Source organism: Somniosus microcephalus, chromosome 6 (assembly GCF_052327205.1).
Source record: "Somniosus microcephalus isolate GS21.2 chromosome 6, FLI_Smic_1.0, whole genome shotgun sequence".
NCBI classification, from domain to species: Eukaryota; Metazoa; Chordata; class Chondrichthyes; order Squaliformes; family Somniosidae; genus Somniosus; species Somniosus microcephalus.
Genome location: NC_140992.1, coordinates 97165896 through 97187909, shown reverse-complemented (window position 1 = coordinate 97187909; position 22014 = coordinate 97165896). Strand labels below are relative to the sequence as shown.

At 44.6% G+C, this 22014-nt stretch overlaps 1 protein-coding gene across 1 annotated transcript; it reads left to right on the top strand.

Annotated features, from left to right (window-relative positions):
- The first annotated feature begins 646 nt into the window (after window positions 1–646).
- On the top strand, window positions 647–14728 carry LOC147115940 (hepatic and glial cell adhesion molecule-like). Its single transcript, XM_085991988.1, has 5 exons — window positions 647–707; window positions 8385–8741; window positions 9290–9565; window positions 10952–11032; window positions 13308–14728. Exons 1-5 carry the CDS (start codon window positions 647–649, stop codon window positions 13406–13408), a joined length of 876 nt encoding a protein of 291 aa, XP_085848114.1. The 3' UTR covers window positions 13409–14728.
- Window positions 14729–22014: the final 7286 nt, after the last annotated feature.

Sequence of the window (22014 nt, the reverse complement as noted above, 5' to 3'; positions counted from 1 at the left end):
TAGACAGGAACAGTTTGAAATAGGCAAGACAACTGTTTATGGAGACTGAGTAAGTCACATTCTATTGTAACATAGAATTTTAAGATGTTTATTCATGCTTGAGGGACCATATTTATCAATTCTGTTCATTCTTTGTGTGAAAACCATAAATCAGTGGCCTTGGAAATAAGCAGAGTAAAAGCACCCTAGTCAGATCCATTCTCTGATCTTTTTACACCAACAAGTAGCTGCATTAGACTATAGTTAGTTCTGAAACTCACTTAAGTTTGCTTTCAGATGCTAACTACCAGTAAATTATCTCAGGGCACCCACTGATTTAAAGTGTGAACGGAAGTGGCCTGAATCATGAACAATCTACATCAGCTTCATGGCTTTCTTTAAATTTTGTTTTCTGAGTTACAACAAAGACGGATTCTGACTAATGAAAGTATTACTAAGATCTCAAACCAAGAGATCTAAGTCAGGCTGAATCAGCAGCTTCAAATTTAAAATGTTAGGCCCCATTCCCAATCAGTCCAGGAAACGCAGAGCATTTGGCTGAGATTTTATATCATTCTGAAAATAAGAATAAATGTTTGTTTTACAGAAAGAGAGAAACACTTTTAATGCAGAAAAGAACTGAGAGTGGAAATCAGTGACTGGAAACATGTACAGAAACAAGGAGCCATACTACTTTAACATTATAAACACCAGGATTATTCCTCTAGGTAAGAAAGATTTTAAGAAAAAGAAAGATTTTAAGAGAAGGGAGCACCATCCGTGGTTAACTAAGGAAGTAAAGGATGGTATCAAATTGAAAACGAAGGCATACAATGTTGCCGAGATTGGTGGGAGACCAGAGGATTGGGAAGTTTTTTTAAAAACCAGCAAAGGATGACTAAAAAAAAATGAGAGAGAAGACGAATTATGAGAGTAAGCTGGCAAGAAATATTAAAACAGATAGTAAGAGGGTAGCTAAAGTAAACGTTGGTCCCTTAGAGGATGAGACTGGGGAATTAATAATGGGGAACGGGGAAATGGCAGAGACTCTGAACAAATATTTTGCATCTGTCTTCACTGTACTAACACTAACAACTGACACTAACTGTAGTGTATGTAACTGTTCTACCTTTAAGAGAACTATTGTATGTAACCGTCCACCTTTAAGAGAACTATTTTAGGTGTGGCACTACTTTATCTTGGCTGCTGTATACTGTAATACCGACGGTGACCACACCGGTATATAAGTGCTGTGTCAGGATTTATTGGGCAGATTCGCCCTGACCTTCGAATAGCAAAGTCCTGTTAAAGCTACTCTTGTAGTCTGTGTATTAATTCACCATAATACCTACAGACTTTACAGTGGCGACGAGTTCGATCTTACCCTGCGGCAACAATACTTCCGAAGCAGTTAACGAGCGTTGAGAAGAGGCACCCGCCCTTGTCGTTCTGCTGAGAGAAAACTCGAGTCTGCAGAGCAAGGAAGAAGGAAGAATTCAGACACGAAGCTTTCCATCAGCAACAGGCACTGATTGTCCCTTCTGCCACGGTGGTGAGCGAGCCGATCAGCACGAGAAGCAAGTCGGCCACGGTGACTGTGAGTAAAGGGAAAATAAAAAAAATAAACGGAGGATAAGGGCGGTGAACTCGACCACGGTCGGGGGAAAGGAGCCGGACAGAAGTCGGGCCCAGAGGCGCTGAGACTGGGGCAGCGTGGAGCACGGAAGCCGTGGTACAAGCGGGCTGGGAGACGCAACGGCGTCGTGAGACAGCTAGACCGCGACCGGCAAAAAAGGCCGGGCAGCTACCGAGGCCACGAGGCGCTGCGACCGGGATCGTAAGGCGCGGGAAGATATAAAAATAAATAAATCGCGGAGAACTCAGCCGCAGCCGGGGAGGAAAGCACCGGACTGCGAGAGGGCTGGGAGGCGCGATTGGAAGCCGCTGAGGGAGAGGCAGAGCTCGAGCGAGCGGGAAAGACAGAGCCCGAGCGAGGGAGACTGAGCGAGATCCAGCTCAGCGGCTGAAACTGTTCGCCGTCAACGGGTTGTACCCAGCGCCGGTTGCCCTGCTGAGAAAAGGGAACAAGGAACGCACTGAAGCCGACGCGCAGGCTGCGAACCCCGAAAGCTAGCGGTCGTCACCCGAGGGAAAAGCTTACCCCTCCCGCCAGGGGAAGAAACGCGGGAAGCCGCCAGTAGGCGGGGAAGAAGACAGAAGCGGGAAACCGCCATTTTGAAAGTGGGCGGGGAAAGAAGACAAGCGCGGGAAACCGCCATTTTGAAAAAAAAAGTTAAAGAAATATTTCGTGTTGTTTCTCAGGAAGAGTGTGAAGATGCCTAAGCGTAGTAACATCAACGGTTTCGATTCCGATGTGGAAGATTGGGCCACGTATGTAGAACGCATCGAGATATATTGTAAGGTCAATAAGATAGCAAATTATGACAAAGCTCTAACCTTACTAAACTCAATGGGGCGAAGACATACGGGTTATTGAAGCATCTTCTATCACCAGCTAAACCGGCTGATCAGTCTTTCGCTAATATTGTTGCTGTCCTGAAGGATCATTTTAACCCCGCACCGCTGATGTTAGCGGAACGATCAAAATTTTACGTGAGAACGCAACGAAAAGAGGAAAGCAACGCGGAGTACCTGGTTGAACTGCGTAGGCTAGCAAAATACTGTCAGTTTGGGGTAAATCTGACAGAGGCACTGAGAGACAAGTTCGTGTGCGGGATGTCGAAGGAAGGAACACAAAAACGACTGCTCGAAGAGAACGACCTTACACTTGATAAGGCTGTCCTTATTGCAGCATCGCACGAAGCCGCAGCGAGAGGCACGGCGGAAATGCAGCGGAAGTCAGCGGTACTCAGTGTGGATCAAATGACTTCGGGTACAACGAAATGTTATCGTTGTGGGAAGACAACACACGACCAGAACCAATGCTGGTTTAAAAACCAGGAATGTAGAAAATGTGGCAAGCTTGGTCACATAGCTAAGGTATGCCGGTCAGGAAAGAAGACCAGCAATGATAAGTCACCGCAGAAGAAGTACAGAAAGGTACATAAGGTGACTGGGAAGAGTCCAGATGAACAGAATTCGGACTCCGACTCCAACAGCAAGGAACTGGGTAGTCTGAGGATTCACAATGTGAGTAAAGAAGCTGACCGACAAACTATCTGGGCCACACTACAGATTGCAAAAGTCCAAGTGAAGATGGAAGTGGACACCGGATCGGCGTTGACGGTCATGAATAAGCAAGATTACAAAAAGTTATTCAAACATATTCCCCTACGGGATACGGAGATAGTATTGCAGACATACACGGGGCACAAAGTATACCCCATCGGAAAGATAAAAGTCAAGGTGAGATACAAGGACAAAGATCACCAAGGGATGGACATGTATGTGCTGCCCAAGGGAGGTCCACCACTTCTGGGACGGGAGTGGATCAGGAAAATAAAGATAGACTGGCATTCACTAAACACAATGACGGTAGATTCCGGAAAGGAAGATGTCAAACCTGAACGGTTGTCCAGAATATTGGACGAAGCTAAAGAGGTATTCCAGCAAGGACTGGGAACACTGAGAGGAATTAAAGCAAAAATCAAGATTGCAGAACATGCAAGCCCAAAATTTTTCAAAGCCAGATCGGTACCTTACGTGATACGACCTGCTGTGGAGGCAGAACTGGAAGAGCTTGAACGTTCAGGGGTACTGTCTAAGGTGGACTGGAGTGAGTGGGCCACGCCCATTGTTCCCGTCATGAAGTCTTCATCAAGTAACAAGCCAGGGGGACCGGGAAAGGTCCGCATCTGCGGAGCCTTCAAGATCACAGTTAATCCGGTGCTTCACACGGTACAATACCTGCTCCCGCGGATTGAGGATATCTTTGCTTCATTGTCTGGCGGGAAACACTTCACCAAGATAGACCTGGCACAAGCATACTTACAAATGGAAGTCGAGGAAGAGTCGCGCCAGTATCTCACAATCAACACGCACAGAGGCTTGTATCGTTATAATAGACTGGTTTTTGGAGTAGCTTCGGCTCCAGCAATTTGGCAGAGGGCCATGGAGCAGGTCTTACAGGGTATTCCAAGCATGCAGTGTTACTTGGATGATATCCTGATTACGGGAGAAGACGAGGAGGAACACCTCACAAATTTGAAACTGGTGCTCACCAGGTTGAAGGAATATGGCCTTCGAGTTAATCGCCAGAAAAGCGAGTTCTTCCAGAAACGGATCTCGTACTGAGGTCATGTCATTGACCAAGAGGGGCTGCACAAGTCACCTGACAAGATAGAAGCTGTCGTGAAGGCCCCCGCTCCGGAAAATGTATCACAGTTGAGATCGTTTCTGGGGTTGATTAATTATTACCACAAGTTTCTGCCAAATCTATCCACGGTGCTGCATCCGCTGAATGCTCTGTTGCGGAAAGAAGTACCATGGAAGTGGAGCGAGGACTGTAAGAAGACCTTTCGCAGAAGCAAGGCGTTGATTACCTCTGAGGAAGTGTTGGCTCATTTCAACCCAACATTACCTCTTTGTCTAGCTTGTGATGCTTCCCCTTATGGAATTGGAGCAGTACTTTCACACAAGTTACCAAATGGCTCGGAAAGGCCAGTCGCATTTGCGTCCCGATCATTGACCTCCGCTGAGCGAAATTATGCTCAGATAGATAGGGAGGCCCTCAGTCTTGTGTGGGGAGTAAAGAAATTCAATCATTACCTGCAGGGCAAGAAGTTCACATTACTGACAGACCACCAGCCGTTGGTGTCCATATTCAACCCTAACAAGGCCGTTTCCACTATGACAGCGCAAAGGCTACAGAGGTGGTCCGTGTTACTTGGGGCACACCAATATGACATCGAATACAAAAGGTCCAAACAGCATGGAAATGCTGATGGGTTATCGCGCCTACCGTTGCCAGTAGTAGAAGAGGCGGCTACAGTGGACCCGGTAGAGATGTTCCACTCATCCATAGTGGAATGTCTACCAGTAACAAATTCGATGATCGAAAATGAAACAAGAAATGACCCGACTCTCTCACGAGTCTACGATTTAACAGTGGAGGGATGGCCAGCACATGGCGAACCAACGCTGCCCGCATTTTCGCAAAGAAAAGAACAGCTGTCAGTGTGCCGAGGAACCTTGATGTGTGGATCTAGAGTGGTGATTTCACCCAAACTTCAGCATAAGGTGCTAAAGGAGCTTCATGAGGGGCATCTGGGTGGAGTGAAAATGAAGAACCTAGCAAGAGCGTTTGTGTGGTGGCCAGGTATTGATGGAGACATCGAAGAAATAACCAAGAGCTGTCTAGGATGCCAGAAGGTCCAAAACGCGCCACCACAAGCTCCTCTGCATCCATGGGAGTGGCCCTCATCTCTTTGGCAAAGGGTACACGTCGACTATGCTGGTCCATTTATGGACTCAATGTTTCTAATCGCGGTGGATGCACATGCACACTCCAAGTGGCCGGAGGTAATAAAGATGTCCTCCACCACCACGGAAAAAACCATCACAGTATTAAGGACCATATTTGCCAGGAATGGGCTGCCTGAACAGATCTGTTCTGATAATGGACCGCAATTTATGTCCGAAGAATTCAGGAAGTTCTTAAAAAGGAATGGGGTCAAGCACTACACGTCAGCCCCATACCATCCCGCCACTAATGGATTAGCTGAAAGGTTTGTCCAGACCTTCAAGAAGGCCATAAAGGCCATGGGTAATGAAGACATCAACCTACAACATAAGGTAGATAACTTCTTGTTGGCGTACAGGAATGCAACACATGCGGTCACAAACCAAACTCCCGCCATGATGTTTTTCAATAGAAGACTAAGATGCCGGCTGGATTTGATTAAGCCAAACGTCAGAAGGGACGTAGAGAACCGGCAATTTCAGGGCATGAATGAAAGGCCAACTAGATCCTTTCAGATAGGTCAACAAGTTTTGGCCCGGGACTACCGTACCGAGAAATGGCAGCCTGGAACTATTGGGAAAAGGCTAGGGCCGCTGATGTATACGGTGGACATTGGTGACAGCATAATAAGGCGCCATGTTGACCAGATCATAGGGTCATCCACAAAGGACCAACCTACTCCACAACCTTACACGGCTAATGTTGAAGCAGAGATACCCAGAGCACCTACCTCCGATCTGGTAATATTGGAATCAGATGAACCTGACACTGTCCTTCAAGCTGAATCGACCTTGCCAGAAGAACCTACTACCCCGCCGAAAACTACTACACCACCGAGGCGTTATCCGGACAGAGTCAGGAAGCCTCCAGAGAGACTGAATCTGTGAACTGTTTTGCATAAGTTGTATATATGTTATGATGTTATGTTAATGGGGAATAAGTATGTTGTAAGCTAAAAAGGGAGGATTGTAGTGTATGTAACTGTTCTACCTTTAAGAGAACTATTGTATGTAACTGTCCACCTTTAAGAGAACTATTTTAGGTGTGGCACTACTTTATCTTGGCTGCTGTATACTGTAATACCGACGGTGACCACACCGGTATATAAGTGCTGTGTCAGGATTTATTGGGCAGATTCGCCCTGACCTTCGAATAGTAAAGTCCTGTTAAAGTTACTCTTGTAGGCTGTGTATTAATTCGCCATAATACCTACAGACTTTACACTAACAACATCCCAATAATGGATAATCAAGGGGCCACAGGGACTGGGGAACTAAAGACAATCACTATCACTAAGGAAATAGCACTTGGTAAAATAATGGGACTAAAAGACGACAAGTCCCCTGGACCCAGGATCTTAAAAGAAGTGGCTGCAGAAATAGTGGATGCATTGGTTGCAATATAACAAAATTCCCTGGACTCTGGAGAGGTCCCAGAAGATTGGAAAACCGTTAATTTAACACCCCTATTTAAGAAAGCAGGGAGACAGAAAGCAGGAAACTATAGACCAGTTAGCCTAACATCTGTCGTTGGGAAAATGCTGGAGTCCTTCATTAAGGAAGCAGTAGCAGGGCATTTAGAAAAACATACTGCAGTCAAACAGAGTCAGCATGGTTTTATGAAAGAGAAATCATGTTTAACAAATTTGCTGGAGTTCTTTGAGGATGTAACAAGTAGGGTGGACAAGGGTGAGCCAGTGGATGTGGTGTATTTGGATTTCCAGAAGGCATTCGATAAGGTGCCACATAAAAGGTTACTGCATAAGATAAGAGCTCACAGAGTTGGGGGTAATATATTAGCATGGATAGAGAATTGACTAACCAACAGAAAGCAGAGAGTCGGGATAAATGGGTCATTTTCTGGTTGGTAAATGGTAACTAGTGGGGTGCCACAAGGATCGGTGCTGGGGCCCCAACTATTTATAATCTACATTAATGACTTGGATGAAGGGATCGAGTGTAATGTAGCCAAGTTTGTGGATGATACAAAGATGGGTGGGAAAGCAAGTTGTGCAGAGGACTCAAAGAATCTGCAAAGGGATATAGACAGGCTAGGTGAGTGGGCAAACATTTGGCAGATGGAGTATAATGTGGGAAAGTGCGAGGTTATCCACTTTGGCAGGAAAAATAAAAAAGCAAACTATTATTTCAATGGAGAGAGATTACAAAATGCTACAATTCAGAGGGACCTGGGGGTCCTTGTGCATGAAACACAAAAAGTTAGCATGCAGGTACAGCAAGTAATCAAAAAGGCAAATGGAATGTTGGCCTTTAGTTCAAGGGGGTTGGAGTATAAAAGCAGGGAAGTCCTGCTACAACTGTACAGGGTATTGGTGAGACCACACCTTGAGTACTGCGTACAGTTTTGGTCTCCTTATTTAAGGAAGGATATACTTGCATTGGAGGCAGTTCAGAGACAGTTCACTCGGTTAATTCCAGAGATGAGGGGTTTGACTTATGAGGAAAGGTTGAGCAGGCTGGGCCTATACTCATTGGAATTTAGAAGAATGAGAGGTGATCTTATCGCAACATATAAGATACTGAGGGGGCTCGACAGGGTAGATGCAGAGAGGATGTTTCCCCTCATGGGGAAATCTAGAACTCAGGGGCACAGTCTCAGAATAAAAGGTCGGCCTTTTAGAACTGAGATGAGGAGGAATTTCTTCTCTCAGAGGGTCATAAATTTGTGGAATTCTCTGCCCCAGAGAGCTGTGGAGGCTGGGTCATTAAATACATTTAAAGAGGAGATAGACAAACTTTTGCAAGATAAGGGAGTGAAAGGTTATGGGGAGTAGGCTGGGAAGTGGCTTTGAGCCCAAGATCAGCCATGATCTTATTGAATGGCGGAGCAGGCTCGAGGGGTCAAGTGGCCTATTCCTGCTCCTATTTCTTATGTAACAAGATTGTGACACTCTGTTATTTTAATACAGAATTTTAAAGAATAAATCAATGCTGAGATATTTTGTTCCCCCCGCCCCCCCCAGTATTCCACCTGTTTACTGTTTGTGGAGCAGTGACACTGGCCACACCCAATACAACCACTGAAGTCACAGTAGGAGAAAAGGTCCTGTTCCCTGTAAATACCCAAGGTGGAGTTCAGGGTGACGTAACTTTTCGTTCCCAAACCCCATCTGCTATTATTGCAATATGGAACATCAGCAATTCAGTGGAACTACAGAGTATACACACACTGTATAAAGGCAGAGTGCAATGGAACATGAGTGGTTCTGTGGAGTTGTATAACGCTCAGATCAGTGACAGTCAAAAATATGAAATAGAAAACAACGACTACACAGGACTGAAAAACATTGATGTCACGTATTTTGAACTGTGCGTGTTTGGTAAGTATGATCAGTGATACATCACACATACACTCATTCATTGAGTACTCCATTAGCATTCCAGCATCAAAATAAAATCAGCTTGGAGTCTAAAGCTTATACCAAGCCATGAAATTCATTGGACTCTGTTAAAGTCAATTAGTGAACAAACATGATTCTCTTACTTAAGCTATTCACTTACTCAATCTTTGCATTTTGCCAAATGCTTTTCCTACCATTCGTGTTTTCATCATTATTTTTTTGTAGTGCTGCCACTAAGCATTTTGCAAAGTCTTCCTTTTGTCAAGGATGGACTGCCCTGTTTTCTGAAGGAAAGTGAACATCAACATTGTTATAAAAACCATTGTTCTATCTAATAATAAGCACTAATCACCCAGCGGCAGTCATTGTGGCATACCTCTAATTTTAGTTATTTTAATTCACTTAAAGCAGCCTATTCAATTCACATAAATAAAAAGCCAAAAACTGCAGATGCTGGAAATCTAAAACAAAAATCTTAAAAAAAAAACTAATGGGTTTCATGTCCATTATTATTCTGTTTGTTTCAGAACCAGTTTCCCAGCCTGCTGTGAGAATTATCGGTAACTGTTCAACTCCAAATGTCACTCTGAGCTGCTCGGTCTCTAATGGAACAACCGTCATATTTCATTGGAGAAAACAATCCTTATCTGGAGCCATTGATGGTACATACAATGGGACAGAACTAGTGATAGACCATGGTAATGAAAAGGAACAACATGTATACAGATGTATAGCAGAGAACCCGGTCAGTAATGCAACTAGTGATCTAGTGAGGACCGAGCTGTGTAATAATGGTAATAAAGGTGAGAGATTAGAAAAAGAATCTATCTTGCAAAAGCTACTTTTAATATTTATAATTCTTCTACCATTAGGTTTCACAGAAATACCTTCATTCTTCATTTGGAGTTTATCAGCTGTGGTTCAGTGGGTAGCACTCTCGCCTCTGAGTCAGAAGGTGTGGGTTCAGGTCTCACTCCAGGGACTTGAGCACAAAATCCAGGCTGACACTCCAGTGCAGTACTGAGGGAGTGCTGCACTGTCGGAGGTGCTGTCTTTTGGATGAGACGTTAAACTGAGGCCCTGTCTGCTCTCTCAAAGATTTTTAAAAGATCCCATGGCACTATTTGAAGAAGAGCAGGAAAGTCCTGGCCAATGTACCTGCTATTTTTTTGGGGGGTGTGCGGTCCCTTTAAGGGGCTGTGTGGCCCATTCAAATTACTGCGCATGCGCTGTTTTTTCCATTATAACGGCATTAAGTGGTCTGCGCGGGACCTACAGCTCACAGCTTAAAGGGAACATTGGTCCTGGCCAATATTTATCCCTCAACCAACATCACAAAAAAACAGATTATCTGATCATTATCACATCGCTCTTTGTGGGTCCTTGCTGGGTGCAATTTGGCTGCCACATTTCCTACATTACATCACTGACTACACTTCAAAAGTACTCAATTGGCTGTAAAGTGCCTTGGGACGTCCTGAGGTCATGAAAGGTGCAGGTCTTTCTTTTTAATAGCAGGACAGTTCAGAGCAGATGGCTCCACTTCATGTGGGAGAGCAGGACAGCCTGGACTAGACTTTTGCTGTCAGTGCAGCACCACCATTAGCAGATAGTGTACTTCTACAACTGGTCGAGCGAGTTCCCACATAGGATGGTAAGTGGATTGATGACTGGAAATCTTTGTCAATGACAGGACGCAATTTCAAACACCAAAGTTATGATCCAGTCAGACTGTACTGCACGGTTAAGAACATAAGAAATATGAGCAGGAGTAGGCCATACGGCCCCTCAATCATGCTCCACCATTCAATAAGATCATGGCTGATCATTGACCTCAACTATCCCCATATTCCTTGATTCCTCTAGAGTTCAAAAATCTATCTATCTCAGATTTGAATATACTCAACAACTGAGCATCCACAGCCCTTTGGGGCAGAGAATTCCAAAGATTCACAACCCTCTGAGTGAAGAAATTCCTCTCATCCCAGGAATCAGTCTAGTGAACCTCCGTTGCATGGTAATATAAGCACCATTTAAAATGTTTGATTTTATTTTTTCCTTTTGAGTCTTTATGAAACAATTATAGTTATTTCCTGTTTATCCATCTATATTCATCTCAAACTGTTATTAAACAATCTCTTCTGTTTATGCAAAAAAGTTAACGGTTCCAATTTATCTTTTCTACTTAGGTACTTTGCTCTGGATGATTTTACTCAGTCTTATACCAGTGTCGCTTTTTGTCTGGTATTCAATCATCTCCACAAAAGCAGGTGACGTTGTGGCGAAAAGCATGGTTGTAATATCTATTGAATCAAATTTTGTTTCTAACTCATTTTGTGGGCAGTTTTCAATCTACAAGTTCTGTTGAGGAAATGGGGCATCATTTGGAGAGCTCCAACACTGCAGTTGCCAGTTTTCTGGGGAGGGTAGAGATAGCAGACATAAGTATTTCATTCAGACCCGGGACAATTTAGAGAGGTTGTCACTGAGAAACAATTCAGAAGTATTCTCAAGGCTGTTACAATCTCAATGAGGAGTTTATTGAACTGATAGCATTGGCTCCTTTATGGCAAGGTGAAGGTATTTGCAAAGTAATGAGTTTATGGAGTTCTAGAAACATACATTCACAAATAGCTAACAGTGTAGGGCAGAACAGACGATTCTTTGTGACACGACTATTTTGGGCCTTTTATGGATTGAGTTGTTGGGAGATACAGAATGTACCAAAACTCTTCCAGCTTCTTTGGTACGACAAATAAAACCAACTCACAACATGATGACGTCAGTTCCCGGATTCTGGTAATCGGGAGAGAGTGGGAGGCAATCAGGAGTGGTGGACGGCAGCGGGCCATAGTTTTAATGTGGTGCCAGGAGGAGCACTCCAGCACCTCCCGGTTCCACATTTTTTTTAAACTTAACCTTTTTGGTTGCGGCCCGGAGCAGTCTGTTTAAGGACCGCTGGTTAGGTTGCATGTAGACCACGTTTTCCTGAACACAGCCAGCCTGGTGCTGGCTGCATTTGGGACAGCCCAATTTTGCAAAGGGGCCCTCAGACAGGTGTTGCTCAAACAGATGTTGGGCCCTCTATTTGCATATGGAATGGGCCTAACGCCTGTTTCAGGCAAGGGCCCTGGACATTTTTCTTGCCTTCACCAATATGATGGGCGGCGCACGTCCGGCGTGTAATGAGCATGCATGCCCGCCCGCCATATTGGATGCTTAGGTGCAGCACCATCGAATTTCTAGGCCGTTATGTCCAATTTTGCGGGCCTTACTTTCGGAAAGATTTCTAGGCCATGGAGGTAGGGTGCAGAAAATATGATACCAGGGATGAGAAGTTTTTAATTATGAGGAGAGATGAGAAAAACTTGAACTCTTATTAGAACAAAGAAGGCTAAAGAGGAAATCTGATAGAAGTCTTAAAGGGTTTTCCCCAGCAGTTCTCATTGTTGAAGAAACTCTTAAGAGGACCAACCTCCCAACACCACCAACCCACGCTTGCCCTCTCCCCCAAATTATCACAACTGGTACATGCAGTTTCTACAACTTACCAACCTGCAACCTGGAATACCTGCTGTACCATCTTTTTCTATCCTGAACTTTAAAAACGGCCAAGCTATAAAACCGACTATATTGTTGAATGATCTTTTAATAGTAATCAAGGCCACTGATTTACAGCTTCATTGCAAATAATGCACATAATCATAGAATTCAAGCCCAGAAATATCACTGACACTCCTACAATGTTCTGTAGTAGAAACACAATTTGACTTATTCAATCACCATGAATCAGTGGCCCTAATATTATGTCACATAGTATAAACAGTGCTTCCTCCAAATCACAGGAGATTCCTGCATAGGTCACATTTGCTGTAAGTGTCACTTACTTCACATCGAGCCTATGGTCACCACACTTGTTCCATCACACTATTTACATCTTGCCTCTCTGTAATACTTCTCTATCACAACAACACTTATTCTTTTAGGCCCTATTTGTTCTATTGCCTTCAACTGCATTTCACTCACTCCCAGGTTGGTCCTCCAAGCTAGGTCTCCCAGCATCAATTTGTTTTCCAGTCACCAGAACCTTTACCTCTGCTAAACAAGTTCATTGGTATTTTTCAAATAAATAGATGGCCACCTGTTCTATTTCTTTTTCTGATTAAATTAATCTCCTTGAAGAAAAATAGCATATTCTGTCCACTGGGGCGCGACCAAATTTTTCCCGACTTTAACCTAACCCATTGACGGAGCATAAAATCAGGTGGAGTGTAAATCGGGCATAAGACCCGAAATCGCCCTGTACTCACCAGATTAGGTTAAAAGCGGGGCAAAGTATTGGGTAATTCCTTTTGTGAAACCTCTGGGGAAGGGGAAATTAATGGCGGCTCACAGCTCCCACTCACCCATCCATGCTTTCCCCTGCCCGCCATTCACCGCACCCTCCTGCTGCTTCTTGCTGCTCCTGTCCTCAATGAACTCCAACAGTTCAAGAGAAAAAAAGGTTTGTATCAGTATAAATTATGCTTTTTTTTGCCTTTGTAGGTAGAGCAACACAGCAACATAAAGAACAAACAATTGTCTTCACAAGAGAACTTATTGAACCCACGTACACCACTCTACTAACTCAAAGAGGAACAGTCTAACCATTCCTCAGAAAATGGAGTTTCCATGGTACTTTGATATGAAATTGAAGCTACCCATAAATAGTTCGTCTTCACAGTTCCACATTGTATAGCCCAAGAACTCTGCTGTCTTACAAGGAACAACTTCTAATTCCTGTACAAATTCTCAGCGGCAGCAGTACATGGGTTTTGAAGTAGTTCCCACAGATCTTCAAAGTGACTAAGTTGCATTCATTTCAGTCGTCACTGCTTTCTTACAGTTTAAACTGGCATTGCCTGTGTGGATTCCTGGCTATCTTATTGGATAATGTAAACTTCCTTATCAAATCTTAATTCAGAATATTATAAAATCCAAATGAAATCCAAAGGGTTTTGAATTCAAAAGAGAGGTTAAGCTGGCAAGTCAACATGCTACAGGGTGTAATTAGTAAGATGCCAGACAGCCATTAGGGTAAAGTTTTCATTAATTTTAGTCGTATGTACAAGACTCAATTCCACAAGTCTTTTACATTTTAAAGCTTATCAAAAACTGAGATTTAATGTGGAGAAATGTGAGGTAATACATTTTGGGAGGAAAACAAGGAATGAGAGCATACACTCAAAGGAAAGGTGCTGAGGGGTGTGGAGACTGAGGGGCTCAAATACGTAATCCCCAGAAGGTGTGAGTACTGGTAGATAAAGCCATTAAAAAAAGCCAACAGCATTTATAAATAGTGGCATAGAGTACAAAAGTGAAGAAGTAATGATAAATTTGTACAAAACATTGGTTAGGCCGCAGTTAAAGGCCCATAATTATTTGGGAAACTATACTTTTGAGATACTGTGACTATTTCCACTGGAACAGAGGAGGCTAAGAGAATATTTCATCGAGGTTTTTAAAATCATTAAGGATTTTGACAGAGTGAACAAGGAAAGTCTATTTCTTCTAGTTGCTGTCAGTGACAAGGGATCATCAATTTGGAATAGTCATTAAGAGGTTAAGGGAAGAGGTTAGGAGAAATTTGTTCAATGGAATTCTTTGTCACAGAGAGTCGTTGAGGTGGAGACCATTTCACTTTTTAAAGGAAAATTGGATAAATATTTAAAATAGAGGAAGATACATGGCTATCGGGTGAGAGCAGGGCAGTGGGGTTAGCTTTGGATTGCTCTAGCAAAGAGCCAGTACAGACACGATGGGCCGAATAGCCTCCTTTGTGCTGTAAATTTCTATCATAACAAAAGTGTACATGCATTTCATATTTTGCTGGAAATGATATAATGCCCTATGTCAGTTTTCTTGATGTTACTCCTGCATTACGGTCAGCTGATTCATTCGTTCCAAGATGCTTTTACATTAAACTATTGCAACCAACTCCAGAATTGTCATTCTCCCTTCTGTCATCTGCATTTCTAAGTATAAACAGCAGAGCCTGCAGCAAACCAAAGAGTCTAAACCCACGGAAGTGTGAGCCTATGAATCTGTCATCAGGCTAAGGCCAGCTGGTTCCAGCAATGCTGATTGTGGTCATTTGCATTTTATACACAGAGCTCGGGACAGCAATGGAGACTGAGAATATAACGGTACCTTGTAGCAGATGAAGGTCACATGCCCCAAGCAGGAACATAAAAGCTCAAAAATATTTTCAGTTACCCACATGTTCTGACTAAAAGGCAGCAAACTATTTGTGGCCATGCACTTTTGTGGTGAAGCACATGAATTGGAAACTTAGCTACTACAGTAGTCCGTATATAAGGACAACTCCAATCAGGTCAAGTGATCCAACAGTTTTATTTGAACAGATATTAACCACTTATCAGTTTTCCTTCTTGATGAGGTGAAGCATATTTAAAACAAATGATCTAACCTTAAGGCACCCGTAAGCAACATCGAGGGGTAGATTTTAGCTTTCGGGAGGCCAATAGCCAGCCTGTGTTGGGAGCAAAGAGGCTCGAGCTATTTTGAGGCCTGGACCTCCTTTAAATAGATCCGGTGAGCTGTCCGCCCCCAATTGGCATCCTGATGCAGCTCGCAGTATCAGCTGGCGCAGAGGCCACTCGACCGGCAGCAAGGCATGACCTGGGTGGTGGGGGTGGGCGCGCGGGGGCGACAGTGGCCCAGATTATTTTTATGGGGCGCAGAGGAGCATGTAAGTAATTGCTATTGGGTGGAGATGGGCATCCATGGGGCAATATCCTGAGTTTGAGCCACCCTAAAACAGGTTTACATTGTGAAGAGTCAGTTGTACAAGTGAATGAAGAGTATGCTGGTGCCCAGGGTGCCTAAGGAAGAAATGGGAGAGTGGCCAGTGTGTTTCCTTACCTGCTTTGGTGAGGTTATTAAATTTCTTGCAGCAATAGTCTGCAGTCCCAATGGTGAGCGAGTCAGCATTCAATGCCAGTGCCACTTCCCTTCAGGTGGCATCGGTAACATTTCTGCCAGGTTTGCAGCTATGGTTTCCTGATCTCAATTTCCTCAGGGAGGACTTGGGGGTCAGAGTCTGTGAAATTGTGGCATCATCTGCTGTGTCTGTGTGGCACATCCAGTGGCTTTATTTGGCTGCTTGTGCCAGCTGCTCCTTTAGTAGACAGTCTTGAAAAGTGGCAGAAAAAGATTCATGAGACGTGCAATGAGGTTAGCTGACAGTCAACCAAGTGAGTCAAGCACTGCTCCTTACTTACCCGCTTGACCCCCAGTCTGCTGCTGCAGTGCTTATCCAGAACTGTCTTTATAAAGGCTGCACTCCAATCTCCGTGCATATTACACCCATTTTACACTGGATTTATGCCAATAGCTATGCAAATCAGCTGATCCAGGAAATTCTCGTGTAAATAACTCTCCAGACCCTCAGTGGGCACAATTCTTTTCCCATTGACGTAGAAGTGGCATAACTCACCGCTTAGAGAAGAGAAAATTGCTTAATTCCTCAGGTAGAGGTGAGGTACAATTTCTCAGGCAGTTCGCCCAGGTAGCCATTCTGCACGGCCAGTTTACACAGTGGGGGGACAAGAGACTATTGAACTATTGTGGCATCACAGCCAAATTCAATCCCAACACATTGCTTATGCCACGGAAGGAGGTGGGGTGGGTTGGGACGGTTATGGAATTCTGATCAGGATTGGGAACGCTGGCATAATTTTCTCCTCCCAGGGCCAGGGGCATTGTGGTAAATAGTAGCATGTCAACTGCTACTCTGGATGAAATAAACTAACTCAGCACACACACCAGAGATCAAAGCTAGCATCTTAATGGTAGATACATGCGAACATGCAAAATTGACAGACAGGAGAAGACCAGCTAGTCCATCAAGCCTGTCCCACACTCATGATGGCTGGAGTATCATGGCTAATCTACACCTGCTCCCCTCCACCCCTGGGAGAGGCAAAAAAACAGATGCAACTTAGTGCCATACCGGCAATGCATTTACCTATGAACCATTCCAGTAACTCAGAATCACAGAATCACAGAATCTACAGTGCAGATAGAGGCTATTTCAGCCCATCGAGCCTGCACCGACACATATCCCACCCTATTCCCGTAACCCCACGTATTTAATCCCCTAACACTAAGGGTCAATTTATCATAGCCAAATCAACCTAACCTGCACATCTTTGGACTGTGGGAGGAAACCGGAGCACCCGGAGGAAACCCACGCAGACAGAATGTGCAAACTCCACACAGACAGTCGCCCGAGGCCAGATTTGAACCCGGGTCCCTGGCGCTGTGAGGCAACAGTGCTAACCACTATGCCACCGTGCCCCCCTCATACCACTATAACTGGTACTTAGCAGAAATGGATTGCAAACTAAAATTCAAGGCCACTCTTCAAACAGAACTTTTATTTCATCCCTGTGCTTCCCTCAGTGTCCAGATCCATGGTTGTTCAACTTGTTAACTCACACAGTTAAATCAAGTAATTTCACCCATGCTGCCCAACTCCCATTAATAATCTTTAGACTTTCTATGTTCTTGTGGTTCTCCTTCAACTAGACAAGCAAAAAAAGTGTTTCTAGTTTTTCCAACGACGTCAGTTGTATTAACACTCTTTTGTAAAGCACTGATGATTTCTGCACCTCACTCGGTTGATTGAACTTCATGTTGCTAGCACTCTGGATAAATATACCATTTTGAAAAAGAAAATGTAGTTGAAAAATTCATGATTTCTAGAGGTGAATACTTGTAGAGGCACTTTTGGAAGATGGGTAGAAGATTCAATACCTTCATAGCCCTACAACACAAGTTTTGTCTTCAGACCCAGAAGTTCAGAAACCTTTCAATTTGCTCCAGCTAATGGCTTTGTTGGTAAAGGCACTATATATAGACCAAAAACCAGAAGCTGCTAGGATTGGTGTTCAGTCTGTGTTACGTTAGCTGATTTTAACTGAGGTGGTAATAGGCAATGTACAATTGGTCTTAGTGTCCCTGGGCTGGAAGAGGAGAGGAAACAAAAGTCAGGGTTCCTGCTCCTGATTGCTATCTAGTGACACCTACTAGATAATGCATTCTGGGCTGACACTCCAGTGCAGTACTGATGGAGCGCTGCACTGTCAGAGGTGCCGTCTTTTGGATGAGATGGTAAACCCCATCTGCCGCTCAGGTGGATGTAAAAGATCCCATGGACTGTTTTGAAGAATAGCAGGGGAGTTGTCCCTGGTGTCCTGGCCAATATTTATCCCTCAACCAACACCACCAAAACAGATTACCTGGTCATTACCAAATTGCTGTTTGGGACCTTGCTGTGTGCAAATTGGCTGCCACATTTCCTACATTACAACATTGACTACACTTCCACACTGCCATGGGCTCCCCCCACGACATACCTTGGTGCCGAAAGGTGGCCCCCTGCAATTTTGACCTGCCCGAAGCTGGCGAGCTGTTTCTTTTCACTTGTTTTGAGTGGGCAGCTGGCTGGCATGATGGAAATCTGGCACATTGAGGAAACACCAATGAGCTACACCCTGGAAAGTGGGTTCATGCCCATGGTTCACTACATCTTAAGTTACCAATCTCAAAATGCTACCAAATGGAGACCAATCATGAGACCAATCATTTCTCCACGCAGAGGAAGAAAGGAGAAGGAAAGTGTTATAAATCTCATCATCAAGAAACTACTTATGAAATAACGCTGGACGGCCAGCTGGTGACGCCGTCCAAGGAGTATAAATACTCGGGCGTGGGCCCCAGCTTTCCAGGGACATTTTGTAAGACAAGGTGCTAGTGAAATACAACTAGACTTCCATGTTCTGAAACAAGTTAATTAAAGCCTTGCTTTATGTTCAAACCAAGTGCGTAGTGATTTTTTTTACGTCAATTTAATCAACTTGATATCGACTCCATGCTTTGGGTGATTTCGGGAACAGCCAGCTATGACTCGAACCGTAGAAGGGAACTCAGACAAGTAATCGATCCATCATGGAGAAACTACTCAGCCCTGCCCATCTCGACCTGGACCCGAATTCACTTACAAATGCTAAGGTATGGAAACACTGGTATCGTACTTTCAGCAACTTCCTCAGGGTGTGTGGTGAAAATGTCACTAATAAATTAGAGATGCTTGCTAATTATGTATCCCCTCATGTGTTTGATTATATCGAAGACTGTGTAGACTATGACGCCGCTATCCAAATACAACAGCAGCTATATGTCAAGTCCCCAAATGAAATTTTTGCTCGGCATCTACTGGCCACAACTCAACAACAACCCGGGGAATCACTTGACGAATTCCTTCAGAAACTTTGCAGGCTCAGGAAGGATTGCAATCTTAAAGCTGTTACAGCTGAACAGTACCAGGAGGCATTAATTCGTGATTCCTTTATTAATGGGATTGCATCTCCCTTCATATGTCAGCATCTGTTGGAGAATAAAACCCTCAAGTTACAGGCTGCCTATGACCAGGCATGTTCTCTGGGCTTAGCAAAGAGGAATGCAGATACCTATCTTTCACCACGTGCACGGGCTGCTGCTATCACTTTTAGTGACTCCTTCGAAAGGCCTCGGGCGGAAGCCCTCACGGATGACGACTCCAACCTGGCTGAAGGCAACCCTACCCTAGAAACCTACACTGATGATGACCCCACCCTAGCGGCATCTTGGCAATCCGGAAGGAAGTGTTTCTTCTGTGGAGGTGCGTTCCGTTATAGGAAATGTTGTCCTGCTCGTAACGCAACCTGCAATCATTGCAGCAAGAAAGGTCACTTTTCTAAGGTATGCCAGTCAAGAGCCACTGTTAGTAAGAAAGGCCACTTTTCTAAGGTATACCGAGAGCTCCTGTTACTTTTGCAGCTACTACCTATAAAACTGCTCCTCCCCCAAGAGCCACTACTAAGGTTACAGCTGCAATCTATAAAACTGCTCCTCCCCCAAGAACCACTACTAAGGTTACAGCTGTCAAGGGTAAAATTGTCCCTCCTCCCATCACAGCTGTTTTTCCCCAAAGTCTGTCCCATGCAGCCACGAAGGTTTCGGTAAATGGACACATTTTGAGTGCACTAATCGACTCATGCAGCTCTGACAGTGAGTGAGTGGGCTGTCAGTAAGTTAAAACTGCATATTTACCCCTCGGATAGGGAAATTGCAATGGCTCCGACGACACTGGCCACCATTTCTTCCGGCTTTTGTCTTGTCGACCTTATCCTCAATGGCCGCACTTATTTCTCCACCCGGCTCGGGGTGCTCAAGAACCTATGCAGTGATGTGCTCCTGGGACAGGATTTCCAGAAGCAACACAAAAGACTCACTTTCGAGTTTGGAGGGTCAAAGCCAGAGCTTAATATTTCAAACGTACCATTTTGTGCGCTTTCGGCGGCTTCGCTCGATGAGCCCTCCTTGTTTGCCAATCTTTCCCCCTGATGTAAGCCCATAGTCACTAAATCATGATGTTTCAGCCAAGATGATCGAGCCTTTATCGAGGCAGAAATCTCTTGCCTTCTAGCCATGTTCATCTTCCTGGCGGGCTCAAGTCATCATTGTTAAAAATCCTCTGAAGCAACACAAGAAACGTCTTTGCATCGATTACTCGCAAACTATTAACCAGTATACCGAACTGGATGCCTACCCACTACCACGCATCGATGACATGGTCAATAACCTTGCCAACTACAAGGTAGTTTCAACTTTTGATTTAAAGAGCGCATATCATCAAGTACCGTTAAAGGACTCTGACAAAAAGTATACGGCCTTTGAGGCCAATGGTCGGCTTTACCAGTTTTGTCGCCTTCCATTTGGGGTCACCAATGGGGTGGCCATCTTTCAATGGGCAATGGATAGCCTAGTCAAACAGGAGAACTTAACGGACACTTTTCCATATCTGGATAATATCACCATTGCCGGTCATGACCAGAAGGAGCATGATGCCAACCTCCAGAAATGTTTTGACGTTCTCCGTCGTCGCAACTTAACCTTAAATGAGTCCAAATCTGTGAAATCAGTACCATCAGTCAACATCCTTGGCTACTGGGTGGGCAACGGTATCATCAAACCGGATCCGGAGTGACTTCGTCCGCTTCAGGAGCTCCCTCCCCCTACGAATCTCGGCTCTCTTCGTCGGGCACTCGGCATGTTCGCCTATTATGCGAAATGGATACCCCACTTCTCCGACAAGATCCAGCCCCTGCTTCACGCTAAGTCATTTCCATTGGAGGCAATGGCTATTTCAGCTTGCAACCTCCTCAAGCGACAACTGGAAAAAGCCACGCTTCGTTCCATTGATGAAAATCTTCCTTTCGTGGTCGAGTGCGATGCATCGGATGTGGCGATCTCAGCTACCTTGAATCAAGGTGGTTGACCCGTTGCATTTCTGTCCAGAACTTTGCAGGGTAGCGAGCTCCATTATCCTCCTGTCGAGAAGGAGGCTACGGCCATCATCGAAGCGGTACGTAAATGGAGTCATTTTCTCGCTCGTCGCTATTTCACGCTTATAACCGATCAGCGCTCCGTGGCCTTTATGCTGGATAACCGGAAATGCACTAAGATCAAGAATAACAAAATACAACTCCGGAGGATGGAATTGGCTGCCTTTGGATACACCATACATTATTGACCCGGCAAAGAGAATGTGGCCCCAGATACCCTCACGCGGGCATTCTGCTCTTCTATGTCAACTTCAACTCTGGCGGATCTTCATACTGACTTATGCCATCCTGGCGTTACCCGTATGTTGCACTTTGTGCGATCTAAAAATCTCCCATTTTCTACGAAAGATGTGAAAAGAACGTGCTCCTCCTGTAAAATATGTGCGGAGTTAAAACCGCAATTCTTCCGTCCGTCGGATGGCTCGCTCATACACGCTATGCAGCCTATGCAGCGACTCAGCATTGACTTTAAAGGGCCATTGCCTTCCTCAATGCGGAACACCAACTTACTGACTATGGTGGACGAATATTCACGCTTTCCCTTTGCTTTCCCCAGTCCCAATATGCTTACTGCCACAGTGATCAAATGCCTTGATCAAGTCTTTTCCCTTTGCGGTACGGCCAATTTCATCCACTCTGATTGGGGTCCCTCCTTCATGTCAAGCGAACTCAAAAGTTATCTCTCCCAACGGGGAATCACCACAAGTAAAACGACACCGTACCATCCCATTGGTAACGGACAGGTTGAGAGATACAACGCTGTCATTTGGAATGCTGTTCGTCTTGCGCTGAGGTCACGC

What these genes read in the sequence shown, in the direction of transcription:
- LOC147115940 (XM_085991988.1), top strand. Translation starts at nt 647, where the DNA reads ATGTACAGAAACAAGGAGCCATACTACTTTAACATTATAAACACCAGG. An exon ending in CACCAGGATTATTCCTCTAG is followed by an intron (nt 708 to 8,384) that starts GTAAGAAAGATT and finishes CGCCCCCCCCAG; the next exon opens with TATTCCACCTGTTTACTGTT. An exon ending in AATCATCTCCACAAAAGCAG is followed by an intron (nt 11,033 to 13,307) that starts GTGACGTTGTGG and finishes TTGCCTTTGTAG; the next exon opens with GTAGAGCAACACAGCAACAT.